This window comes from Pseudopodoces humilis, chromosome 19, assembly GCF_049639895.1.
Source record: "Pseudopodoces humilis isolate 2021_Gansu_Grassland_sample_001 chromosome 19, ASM4963989v1, whole genome shotgun sequence".
NCBI classification, from domain to species: domain Eukaryota; kingdom Metazoa; phylum Chordata; class Aves; order Passeriformes; family Paridae; genus Pseudopodoces; species Pseudopodoces humilis.
The window spans coordinates 8,314,890-8,327,663 of NC_142218.1; the positions used below are offsets into that span (position 1 = coordinate 8,314,890).

General features: G+C 50.7%; 2 protein-coding genes across 3 annotated transcripts in view; one reads left to right on the top strand and one right to left on the bottom strand.

Annotated features, from left to right (window-relative positions):
- Positions 1 to 7,508, top strand: part of DNAJC5 (DnaJ heat shock protein family (Hsp40) member C5) — a 31,025-nt gene extending 23,517 nt beyond the window's left edge. For both annotated transcript variants that reach the window (XM_014254182.2, XM_005524774.3), the window contains exon 6: positions 668 to 7,508. In XM_014254182.2, coding sequence (XP_014109657.1) covers positions 668 to 771 — 104 coding nt within the window. In that variant the 3' untranslated portion in view covers positions 772 to 7,508. The remainder of the gene's footprint in view (positions 1 to 667) is intronic.
- A 1,528-nt stretch (positions 7,509 to 9,036) lies between these two features.
- LOC148182815 (corticotropin-releasing hormone-like) lies at positions 9,037 to 10,179 on the bottom strand. The gene is made up of 2 exons (XM_088064665.1): positions 10,158 to 10,179; positions 9,037 to 9,689 (listed from the first exon to the last, which is right to left on the bottom strand). Exon 2 carries the CDS (start codon positions 9,663 to 9,665, stop codon positions 9,276 to 9,278), a length of 390 nt encoding a protein of 129 aa, XP_087920791.1. The 5' UTR covers positions 9,666 to 9,689; positions 10,158 to 10,179; the 3' UTR covers positions 9,037 to 9,275.
- Between the last annotated feature and the right edge of the window lie 2,595 nt (positions 10,180 to 12,774).

A 12,774-nucleotide genomic window follows, 5' to 3' on the forward strand; every position in this document is an offset into this window, starting at 1 on the left:
AGTGCTCACTGAGCTGGTTGAAGAGAAATCAGGTCCTGGGGTATGGATGATGAGCAGGGAATGTTTGTGCCGTGAGTTAAGCGGGTGATGCTGACAACAGAAATAAAGTTGCTAAGAACACCCAGAGGGTCTTCATTGAATCTAGTGGGATCAGCTTCAGAGCAGTCAGTGACCATCATTATGTTCCTTCCATATCCTGGGGTAACATATGGACCAGCCATATGGGATTGCAGAAAGGGGCTCTTGTACCCAAGGGTTGGGAGTGTCAAGGCAGCGTTAATTGTGTCAGGTGCGGAGGAACTGGCACTGCCACCCTTGTAGCTCTAATACTGTTTGTGAAACTATTTCTGTAGGATTAAACCAATCATTTCAAATGCTGTAGAGCCTTGTGTATGCTCTGATGACATTTTTAATGGGCACTGCTGAATGGTAGGTGAGGATCTGCTGCTCTTACGGGAAGAAGGAAATGTAATAAACATTCCACATATAGAGTTAAGGTGAATGCTATTGTGTGCACACTGAAAATCAGGGAATTAATATCATGCTCCTAAAGAAGTGTAAAATGGTGTTACCAGAGGGTTGTAGGGAGATGAGACTTGTGCTTACCAAAACATACAGTGCTCTGTTTGTTCCTTGGTGTGCTAAGCCTTTTGTCTTCGCTTTTCAGAGGCCTCAGATGCACCTATTGTGATACAGCCAGCATCAGCCACAGAGACAACCCAGCTCACAGCTGACTCTCACCCCAGCTACCACACTGATGGATTTAATTAAGTTAAGGAAACACTGTCATTAGAATGGATAAAAAAAAAAAATACATGGCCAACTCAACACTAGAATCATGAACATTAGAAGTAGAGAACGGGGAGGGGAAATAATTCTGCCACAGTAAGAAGGCAGCTTTCCAACCTGCCGAAAATATTTTGTAATCCCTTCAGCCTTTTGTCACCTTTCAGTGTCGTATCTCGACGATACGTGAAGTGCTGTAGCATGCAGTATTTAAAGCAGTTTAGCTACGGTCTTATTTGTTTCCTTTTGTTTTTCTTCTGTTTTGTTTTGGTTTTTTTTTTTTTAGTAGCATGTATGGAGTTATGTTAAATGTCTGTGGTGTAACGTATTGAGTTGTCACAATATCAGTGCGATGGAGACATTCTGCATTTTAAGCAGCAGTATTGGCCTAAAAATGAGATTTAAAAAGTGTCACAGATGCCACTGCTCTTCTGTACAGCTGAGCTGTCGAAGACCTTAGAAGTTGAGGATTTTCATTTGAGTGCAACAAACCAGTTCTTTCATTCCTCCTTCTATTCCTGCGTTATTATCTAAGCAAGTTTACAAAGCCAAGAACCAAAAAATGCCAGTCCTGCAGAGCTGGAGTCCTCTCTAATGCTGGTTTTCAGCTTAAATAAATCTACCTTGAAAAATAAAAAGGGAGAGTTGCCAATCATTGAACAGTAAATTGAACAGCTTGTTGTGTATGAGGCGATCTCCAGTGACAATGAAACCGAAACCAACTGGGAATGGGCTCCTGTGGTGGTGGCAGTGGGATTTTAACTCCAAGCACAATTCTGTTTTGGTTTGAGTTCAGTTGTTTTCCTGTAATGCTAAAGACCAAATAGTGCAGCTTTGTTTCTGAATGCATGAGAATCTTAAAGTGAAACTGGTAACTTTTGGCTCTCACTGAGCAAATGAGTAAAATGCAGACAGTAGGCAACAGCAGAAATGTTTAAAAACAATTGGTGTTTAAAAATTTGTTCTAATAACTTGAGAATTTAATAGGCAAATGGGGTATTACATGTCTTTTTTTAAAGCTTTTATAATACACTAACCCTTTAATTTTCTCATGAACTTCTTTGTGAACTTAAATGGATTTTTAAGAACAAACCACCTTTCTTTGTGTTTATATTGTATAATTTGCACATTGTCTTGCATTTAGATTTGTTTGCACCAGTGTTTCTCTTTTCCTCGGAACAACTATGTGGAAACCACTGAAAGGTTTCCTGTACTATTTTGAAACCAAATCAAGTCCAAAGTCTGTTCTAGAAACTGTGGTTTACTGATGTTTAACTGTTAGAAAGGCATTTTAGGCAGCTGCTGAATTGCTGGTGTATTTTATTGTCAATAGTACTGATTTAGGTGATCCAGAGTCAGATCTAGAACAGCTCCAGAGAACCCAGTGGTTCTGCATTTTCAGTGGGTAATTATGGCCTCGTTAATTTTGATTGTTATGGTTTTATATCACAATGCCTCTACTGTCCCTTGTACCCCCATCTCCCTGATCTGTTTTTTCCCCTCTTTCTGTGGAGGGGCTGTTGGCACCTTCCCCCCATGTCTGCTGCTCCCTCCCCAGCTCCAGGTGATGCTTTGGAGCAGGGTAAAGATCCATTGGTCTGCACAAAGACCACCAGGAAAGGGCAGGGACCCAGAGAATTATTCTGAATATATTTTCCTGTTGTCTTTGCATGAGCAGCAAGGATGGAGCACGTGAAATCTGCCATGAAACCGTGTTAAACGTGCTGGATAGGAGAACATGTTCTCCCCACGGTCTCAGTGCTCAGTGAGGAATGTTTGCACACCCAGATGTTGCTGTGGCTGTTGGTACAAGCACATATTTGCCTGCATGGGAGCTTGCTGCAGATCAGCATGATTTTAGTACCACATCCAGCACCCCAAATTCCCCCCAAAATCTCTTACTTTTAATTAATGGCTCAATTTCATCAGCGCACTCCTTAAGTAATTTCTTCTTTGCCCATAGTCCTTACAGACCTGACATGTGGCTGTTTAGTGCAAGATACTTTTAACTTTTCCTGACTTGGATGGCCTTGAGGACATTTGTGTATGATTTGGCTTGAGGTCCTTATTTAGTTAATGTCTTTCTTTGACCCCTTGGAACAAAAAGCCATTTTTAGGCTTAAACCCAATATAATTTTGTCTGTCCCTGTAGATTTTGCCTGAAGCCTGTTCTTGGTGTAGAATTGCACTCTGGAATATGGGGAACATGTGCAGGCTTTGTCCTCTCCACATTCACTGGTTAAAATTGCCTGTATCTACAAATTGTGTTCTTAATGAAAAAAAAAAAAAAAGTTTTTTTTGACTTTGTAAGTGAGCGTGGCTGATTAGAGCAAGTCAGGGAATGAGGAAGGGGCTCTTCCCTGGGAGCTGTTCCATTCCTGTCCCTGTGTTCATCTCAGTGGATAACACAGAGATGGTTGTTGGGTGTTACTCTGCTGCAGAGCAGCTTTGCCCCAGTGCTGGGGACTGGTTGTCACTGTTAATTTGGAATAATACTCTTTATTTCTTAACTTCTCTGGGCTGTTTCCACAGAAGTAGAGAGGCTGGTGGGATGTTGTGGCTCCAGGGAGGTGTGTGACACACCTGGAGTCGCTCCTCAGGCTCCTGACAAGGGAACTGAAGTGTGGGCAGCACATGAGGACCAGAGGCAGAACAGTTATCTGTGGGGAAAGATGACATCCAGGATAAGTTTGCAGTTTTAGTTGTTTGCTTAGCAAGGGATGAGTTTGGAGAGAGACTGCTTTCCTGTCAGTGCTGTCTGTGGGTGGTGTGTGAACAGGAAATTAGTCTGTTACGTGCCAGAGTGATGTTAGATGCTCCAAGGGAAACCGTTCCGAGATCTCAGTTACAGGGAATGATGGGAAAACATAATTCTAGAGGAATATTCATGTTTTTTGAAACTGTTTCAAGTTTGCCCATGTTACTGCCTAATCTCTGAGTTTAGGATTGTTGTCTATTAGTGAAGTTCTTCTTGAACTATGTAAGGAAGTGATTTAAACATTCCTTCTTTAAAGCCAAAACTGTGTCATGGCACATAAGTACATTAATGCCCACTTTTCCCCTCCTGGAGGGAAGGTACAAGAGTACCCTGGGCTGTAACACGAGTTGCACTTCATAATGGCCAAGTAGAATCCTAGTAAATGCAAAGTTCTATTGGGAATAATGGTTTAAAATCTGGCAGAGAGGCTCAGACAGGAATTCTGAGCTTGGGCAAGGGAAGCTGCAGTGTCCCAGTGCTGCAGGCTGACCTCGCTTAGTGCAGAATGTTTCCCTCCAAAATCAAACCTGAGCACTGTCCATCTCTGTCCAGCGTGTTGCCAGAATTAAAACTTGAGCTTGGATTTTATTTATTTATTTGTTTCTTTAAAGTTATATTATTTGTACAAGTTGCCTGAGTCCTTCATTCCAGTCATTCGGCCGCCTCCATCCAGCTCCTCCAAACTCTTCAGCACGGATTCCCTTAGCACTTGTAGCTCCACTGGGCTGAATCCCATCTGGAGAGTTGGTGTTCAGGATACTGATTCATCCCTCTGTTGCAAGGAGAGCCATTCCTGGCTTAGGTGAGGAGGGAAAGCTGCTGCCAAGAGCTCTCAGGTGCCAGCTGTCCTTCCTGGTGTGTGGAGCTGCTGTAAAAGGAGGTGCTGGATCTGTCCTGCCCATCCTCCCTAGGGATGGGAACATCCTAAACGCACTGTACTGAGGGGGCATTGCACCCCTTAAATGCCAGTCTCATTTTGTTAGTAATTTTTGTAGGAAATTCTTAAATATTTATCTGTATATAAATTTATGTAAGACCTCAGTGGCGTCCCATAGGGTGTCGGTTTTTGCTGGTCCCATGCAGTGACGTTTTAGAGCCATGTTCCCTTTTTAGTCTTCTTTTTAGATTTGTAATATTTTTAAACTGCTTTAGATATTAGCACTCTTAGTATTCTTAAAGTGGGATCCCCTTGGAGGTTTGGAGGTGCAGAACTGAGAAGGAGGGCTTGGGCATGGCACAGAAACACCCAGTCCTGCAGCAGGGCTGCGGTCAGGGGAATGCAGCTCTCCAAACCCTTCCTGTCAGCCTGTAAACACCTCACACAGGTGTAACCAGGGCAGGAGCCTGACAGAAAAACTATTCCTGTTCCATCTGTGAGGCAGTTTAGTGGTGTGGGGGAACACTGGTGCACTCTGAGGGGCTGTTCCAGAGCATTTGTACCATGCACGCTTCTTGAGAGAGGCACCTGCTTCTCTCAACTACTTTGTGCCCTTCCTTTGGTGCCCTTCAATCTTTTTGCCAGTTCTGGATAATTTAGGAAATTAATGCTGCAGGTTTTTTGTATCCAGTGCACCTGCATCTTGGCATCATGTTTAACAGGTCAGTCTGGCAGGGTGGTCAGGGCAGTTTGCAGCCCTCACCTCATGTCAGTAATTCCAAATGGTGTTTAAATGCATCAATCTTGGAGCACTGAACCATAACCCCCCAGTTATAGTTTATAGTGTCAGGTTGATATAAACGTCACATACTTAAGCATCTGGTGCTGCTTCTCTGTATTCTAGTGGAGATCATCTAGTTTGTAGTGTCTCATTGCACCAACAGCTGCTTAAAATCTCTCAAAAGAATCATAGCCAGTAGCTCACAAGGTGGCAGGAAATTTGTCAGTGTTCAGCTCCCACAAGATCCATGGTCCCCTCCACGAGCTGCCTTTGGAGGCTTACTGGGACTGTCTGGGACTCAGCAAGACTGCAATTCCCGTGTTCTTCCAAGAAGACACTTCCTCTACAAGGAGAAGCCGCGGGAGGGAAGCTGGCTGTCTGATGTTTGCACAAGCCAAATGCCAGAAATCTGGAAGATGAACTTTCATTATGCCGATGTTACATGCACAGTTCATTTTGGTGTTAAAAGGATAGATGCTGGGAATTTCTGGTGGTTATATATATATATATGTATGTATATGTATAGAGGAAGCTCTTATATAAACTGGCTGTTCATTCCCGAGTGCCGTTGTCTTCTCTGCTCCCTCTCCCAGCCCTTTGGGTGTTCTCTTGCAGTCTGTGAGCAGTTGCTTGTCAAACCATTCCAAAAAATTAACAGTCTACTTGAATTCCGTGAGCTGCCCCTTGTCCCAGCTCCTCTGGCTGGAACATGGCTCTGCCTGCTCCAGCTTTCCATAGGAGAGAAGGGAGACCTGGTGGAGAGGCAGTTCTGGAGTGACTGGAATTTGTGCAGCTGGCACATGGGGTGTTTAGATGTGGTTTATGTGCTCATCACTGAGGCTGTGATAGAACACATGGATTTGGGTTTTTTCCCTAGTTTTCACCACATTGGACTCCCCGGAGCGGGACTGGGTGAGCTCACAGAGCAAGGTCCACCCTGTGCTGAGGGTGTGGCTGCAGCATCACGTGTGTGTATGTATGTATATATGCACATATGTATATATTTATACAACAGGTGTGCACCTTGGGTGTTTCTTTGGTGGTAAAAATGTGAGATTTGGCTCCAAGTAGTGCTCTGAACTCAGCCAGACAGGGGGGAGGTGTGAGTTTTGTGTGGCCACAATTGTGCTTCTTTGCTCTCAGCTCCAGGAAAACCCAAACCCAACCAGTGGGACAGAAGGACTGCTGAGGACATGGCGAAGGAGCCTGTTGTATAAATAAATGGGTCCTAGGAGTGGGAGAAGCAGCTCCTGCTCCCCACACCCTGCTTGGGGAGTTCCCACACGAGCAGTGTGGTGTTTGCACGGCTGGGCACTGTCCCTCCCCTTGCAGGTTGGTTCCATAAGGACTTGGAGTTACTGAAATTCCTACACCTGAAGCTGGCAGTGATCCATGTGAAGGCACAATGGTTGTGGCTGATGCAGATGTGAGTCCCACCATGTCCCCTCTAGCCATGCTGGATAGAGTCACCACCGCTGCCTCCTCCTCGGGCTGTTCCTGCCAGGGGCTGTTCCTGACACGCAGCACTCCAGGAGTTCCTGCTTCATGGCAGAAAAGGGGGAATACTGGGGAGATTTTACTGCTGACACCGCTGAAGTTCTGTTTGTGACCACCACGGTTGATGAACTCCAAGTTTGCCAATTCCAAACGTGCTGTTTCCCTGCTGGATGCTGAGCTGATCGCTGTCATTCCTTCCTCCCTCTCATCCCACCGTTGCCTGCCTTGCTGGGGCGGGGTGTGGATGGGTTGGTTAGTGTCACTGCTGACATCCCAGGCGGTTTATGTTCATTTTGCATGTGAGCAAGGCCCTGAACTGTGTAATTCCTTGTGGGCTTTGGTTTCCTGGCCCCTTTATGGAGCCAGGGGGAGCTGAGGATGCCAGGAGAGATGCGCCTGCATTTGCACTGCACTTCAACTTGGATGGGGGTGGGGGATAGGGGGAGCCCATCTTTAATAAAAAAAAAAAATAGTAAAAAAACCCCCAAACCAAACCCACCACAATCGAAGTATAAATGCATCTGAGAAGCAATTATAATATAGACATATATCTATTTTGTTATGTTACTAAAGGACCATACTTTGAGTTGTCTGTAAGTAGACGTGGCTGTCTGAACTTTGTGGATTGTAACACTCGATACTACTGAGCTCCTGTACATACCCGCAGCGACGGCAGAAAGAATTATTTTCTGTTTTAGCATGGTAATTTGTGTCTTGTATGTCCAAATATAAACTAAAATAAAGATTGCTAAGTTATCGGAAACCACTGTTGTAAAATAAATGTTTTCAATGCAGAAATGCCCATCAGATTTTTCTTTCTTTATTTGCACGCTGGAGCTCAGCACAAGAGGAAGGAGTTGTGGGACAGTGTGGGGGTGGCTGGGCACTGGGAGAGGTCACTCATCCCTGGGATGGGCACTGGGGGCAGGGTCCCTGGAGCAGGAACTTCAGCCACTTCCCTGTACCCCTCCTGCACCCACTGTGGGGTCTGGGCTGGTTTTGAGCCTTGAAGTCCAAAGGTCTTCACGTGATGCTGGACCCTGGCAGGTATTTGGGGTGTGGGGTGGGAATTGTATGCAGGGCTGAGGGCAGCAACAAGGGCTGTCTGCAATAAAATACCCTTTTCTGGAGAAACTCAGGTTATTGACACTGGAATTGCTCTTGGTGTTGCTGGTGGAGAGAACAAAGATGAGTGGAAGATGTGCAGAAGGTGCTGCGAGACTGATCCAAGCCAAGGTGGGGACCAAGGCAGCACAAATCTGTCCTGCCCCCAGGCCCGTGGTGGCTGTGGGGCTGTCCCTGCTGCAGGTGCCACCAGCAGCTCTTCTGACCCTGAGGCTGTTCATCTTGGAAAGGTGAGTTCTCCGTTTGATGGAGGTGAGCACAAAATTGAGTTTTAACTTGGGGTTGTCAGGTTGGAGAGGGTTTTGAGCAACCTGATCTAGAGGGAGGTGTCCCTGCCCATGGCCCATGTTGCCCTGGTGACACCAAAAGCTGCTGGGGCTGAGCAGCCCCTCCAGAGAGGCAGGAGGGGGTGCAGGGTCAGGCCAGATTGCGTTCAAAGCTGAGACCAAACTGCTCAACTCAGCCACGTGCTCCTCACCACTTCCTTGCACTCCTGTCTTGGCATGGTCTGATGTTTACTGTGATTTCTGTCCCAACCCCACAAGTCTCTGCTCCCTCACTGTCCCCTCTCTGATGGCCCCAGGGTGTCAGAGGTCCTGTCCAGTCCTGTGCTCACCCCAGTCAATCACCCAAGGCTGGCATGGCCAAGCTGGCCTGGGGGAAGGATGTTGGCCACTTCCCTGGTCTGCAGAGTGACCATTTTCCTCCTTCCACCACGACTGTCAGTGCCCAGGAGCCTTCCCAAATCCAGTTCAGCCCCGTCAAGCCTGGCAGTGGACTGTGCACAGCTTGGGGTGGGAATGGCTTCTCCAAGCTCTGTGATTGCAGGAGGGGGATTGAGGTGAGGGGGACTCCGTGCCCCAGAGAGGACAGCTTGGGGCGGGAGGGGGCCTCTGGGGGGGCTGCAATGCTCTTGCTGCCAATGTTTTACACAGATGCTAATCTTCCTCCAAGAACTGCCACACTCGGGTGTCACTAAACCTGGTCCCAAGTCCCCAGCTGTGACACAGAAAGGTGCAGACTTGCTGCAAAGTTGGGAAGCAGCAGCTTTTGGAGCCATTCACAGGGATACTGGAGAAGCCCTGGCTGGGTCTCAGGGTGCAGCTTCCAGCCAGGGTGGCACTACCTGCATCATTCAGAGCTCTTTATGCAGATGTTTTTCACCCAAGGAAGCATCTGGGATTGCTCCGGTGTTTTTGGGGTGACCTGGTTCGGGTCCCCAGATTTATGACAGAGGGGAAGCCATAAGAGCACAGCAGCAGGGCAGGTACGACTGTGACTTTAATGCACGACAGTGACACGCGGGACGCAGTGACAGGAACACTGCCAGGCAAGGTGGGGACTCCCTGGGCACGGCTGCAGCCCACAGCATCCCCCCGGTTCTCTGTTCTGCCGTGGTGTCTTGTTACGGGGTCGGTCTCCTTCATTCCCCCACCTCCAACGACCCTCCCTCATTTCCCTATACTCTGCAGCAAGAGCTTATTGCTGAGCGCCTTCTGGGCCAGTCTCTCCTCCCGGGACATTTCCAGGAACTCGCGCAGGAGGTGGAAGGTGAGGTCCAACGAGTTGGGTTTTCCGTCTCGCCTCTTGCCGGCTTGCAGCGCCCGCCGGGCTCGGGCCGGGGTGGGCTCTGCCCCATGGAACTGGCACAGTCTTTGGGGCAGGGGATCGGTGGCGGGGACCGGGGGTCTCGGGGCTCCCATCCAGGGCTCCCAGGTGAGCTGGGGGGCCAGGGTCAGCCTGCGGGACGGACCCCGGGGCCACTGCAAGGGGGAGCAGGTCTCCGATGGCAGGAAGAGCAGGACGAGGACGGAGGCAGCTGATATCATCCTGACCCGCATCGCAGCCACGCCGGGGCCAGAAGCCTGCAAGAGCAGCCCCCCCCCACCCCGGACCCCCACATCCCCCCCGCTGCGGTCAGGGGTCACTCGAGGGGCTTCGCCCCGTTGGGGACCCCCTTCCCCGGCACGAAATTCCCCGGTGATGAAGCTCCCCGGGACGGGATCTCCACCCCCGCCGATGGGAATCCCACCCCCCCGTCCTTGGGACCGGACCCTTCTGGGGACAGGACCCCCCGCGGGCTGGGAACCTCCACCCCACCCGGGGACAGCCCTTCTCCAGGGATGGGACTCCCCCCGGGCATGAGACACCCTCGGCAGCAGGGATGGGACCCTCCAGGACCTGGGACCCCCGCTACGAAACACCGCCCCCACACCCCGGGATAGGACCCTCCTCTCCTCGGGACCAGACGTCCCCGTGCTCGGCCTCCCCCTCCTCGTGCCGGGGCTCCCGGGGGGTGGCGGTGGCCGTCCCGGTGCCCGTGCGAGTCTCACCGCTGTCGGGCGCTCCGCTCGCTGCGCTCCTCCCGCAGGACGCGCCGCTCCGCCCGCGCCCCGCGCTATAAACGGGCGGCGGGAGCCACGTGATGGAGCGGGCAGGGATCTGTCCACGGTGCTGAACGGGGGGAGAGCCGGGGGGAACCGGGGGGAACCGGGGGAAGAACCGGGGGGAGAGGGGGGGGGGAGCAGGGGGAGAGCCGGGGGGAGCTGCTGGGGGACAGCATGGGGCTGTGTAGAGCGGGGAGAGGCTGGGAGGGGGACACAGGGCTTCATGGGCATGCGAGTCCGGGGGGTGGGTGGGGGGATGGGGACAGTGTTTTGGGGGCCTGCGGGGGTGTGTGGGCGAGCGGGCACAAATGTTTTGAGGGGCGTTTCCTTGTGTTTTGCGGGTTTGGGGGTTCGAGGAGTGAGGGGGAGCTGGGGGGTGGGAGGGGTGGGAGATGTGTGTGAGTTCATCAGTGTGCACGACTGACACTCTGTGCGTGACGGGGTTCCAAGCCCCACACTCCCACATTGCTCCTGGCGGTGTTTCCTGGCGCCCCGGGCTCTGGACACCCCCATGGAGCCCCCCGATTCTGCCCATGGCAGAGGGACACACCGCGGTGTGCGGGCTCGGCCCTGAGCTCTGCAGCGTTTCACATCTCAGGGAAAGTTTTCCCGACGGCTCCTCCGGCAGTTGTTGGGTGAAGGCAGCCCCGGCTGCTTCCCGGCTCCTCCCAGTGATCCCTCTCCTGCTATCACAGATGAAAACTTCACTGCAGAAGCAAAATGCGCTTCTGGAGCACAGTTTTCCCCCTTTGATACAGCACGAAGGCATGTTCTTCTCCCGGCCTGATCCTAGCACAGACACCTGGTGATGCATCCCGAGATCCAAGGGAGCCGTGAGAGGGATTCATTTGCCTTTCCTTGCCTCCCTGCTGGAGATCCATTGTCTGGCCATCAGAGCTCAGCAATTACTTCCTTCACCTTGCAGAAGCACTGCTGTCTCTAAAATTAAAATTCCTTCCTGAGGAACAAACTTAAGAGAAGGGGAAAAGGCAAACCAGACCACATTAGGTCTTGGATGAATGGCAAGAATCCTTCCCATCCTCCTCCACGGAAAGAACTACATGAAAAACAAGGGCTCTGCAGATTCCGAGGGTCACTGGAAAGGTTTGTGGGGGTGGCAAGCGGGGGGAGGCCCCTAACTCCCCCAGCTGCAGAATGACTCCCAGCAGCAGAAGAGCAGGCACTGAGTGGGCAACAAGGGGGAGCAGCTGCCTCCTGCTGCCTTTGTGAGCTTTTAAAGCCTTTTTCTTCACTGAATCATCAAGATCCTCTCTCATTTCCAGTGCTTCACCTGAGTCTGCTTTTCTCCTTATCCCCTGTGCCTGACCCCGTGCTGTCCCCTACCCTGATACCAGTGCTGAGCCTGGCCCTGCTGCTCTGCCAGGAATGCTGCCTGCAGCTCTCAGGGCATCCCCACACCTGCTGGGGGCTGAGGGCAAATGAGACCCCAAAATCCCATGAGGAGATGCAATCAGCTCCACCAGTGACTGGAGCCAAACATGGGGAATGGAGCTGCCCCCCCTGTGCTGCCTGGCTGCTCATGGGGGCTCCCAGCACAGTTTTAAATATTCTTGAAGTTGTGCTAGCACTTGGTGGGTCCAGGGGGTCCAGCTCAGCAATTTTGGCTGCTCCCCTGCAGGTGGGGCCTGGCTCTCTCTGAAAAACTCTTTCTACCCCATCTCCTGGGGCTGCTCTGCAGAAGCAGCACTTGGAGGGGCCAGGGGCTGTGGCAGGGAGAGATGCAGGAGATCCTGGTGCCCAGATAATCACTCAGGGGGCTTTGGGGGCCACCTTGTCTTCGAAGAGGGAGCCCGTGGCTCTGGGCAGAGATTTCTGCACCTTCACTGCCACTGGCATGGCCTGGGGCAGGCACAGAGAGAGGCAGCTCAGTTCACCCCTTGCCCCCGTGGCCTGCACTGTGGCTGGTAATGTTTTAGACCATTTATCTTTAGGATTAGTCACTTAGTTGTAGGAAAGACAGTGATTCTGACAAGTGTATCTTGGACTTGTGTTTTATTTAGGAAGTTCAACTTGAAAAATTTTCTTTTCTGCTCCCTTAATAAATTACTGACAAATCATTCAATTCATCGGTGCTGATGTGCCCTGAGCACTGCCTGGGGATTCATTATCATCACTTTTAGGGCTGTCACTCTCTCCTCCTCTAGTCAGGAATGTAAGCAGAGACTTGTTAATGATGCTTTCAGGGATGCCAAACTCACCCTTGGGCTCTGCTCACTGCACACAGAGGCTCAGATCTGGGTGGGAGTCAGAGAGGTTCCCAATTAGGTGCTTTTGATACTCGGAACCTCTTGTCACATGAGCAGCAGCTCGCACGTGGCAGCTGCTGCATCTCTGACCGTGGCAACTTCAGCGCTGAACGTGTGGCCGAGCTTCCAGCAGCTTCTCCTGAGGAACAGGTGGGATTTACCAGCCACTTTCCTCCCTTTGCTCCTTGGGAGCTGACATCCACTTTGGTCCTTCCCCATCCTCACAAACAGCCGTGCCAGGATGCAGAGGAAGCTCTGGTGCCCCCCTGATCCTTGCTGTGCTTCTCCTTGTGCCG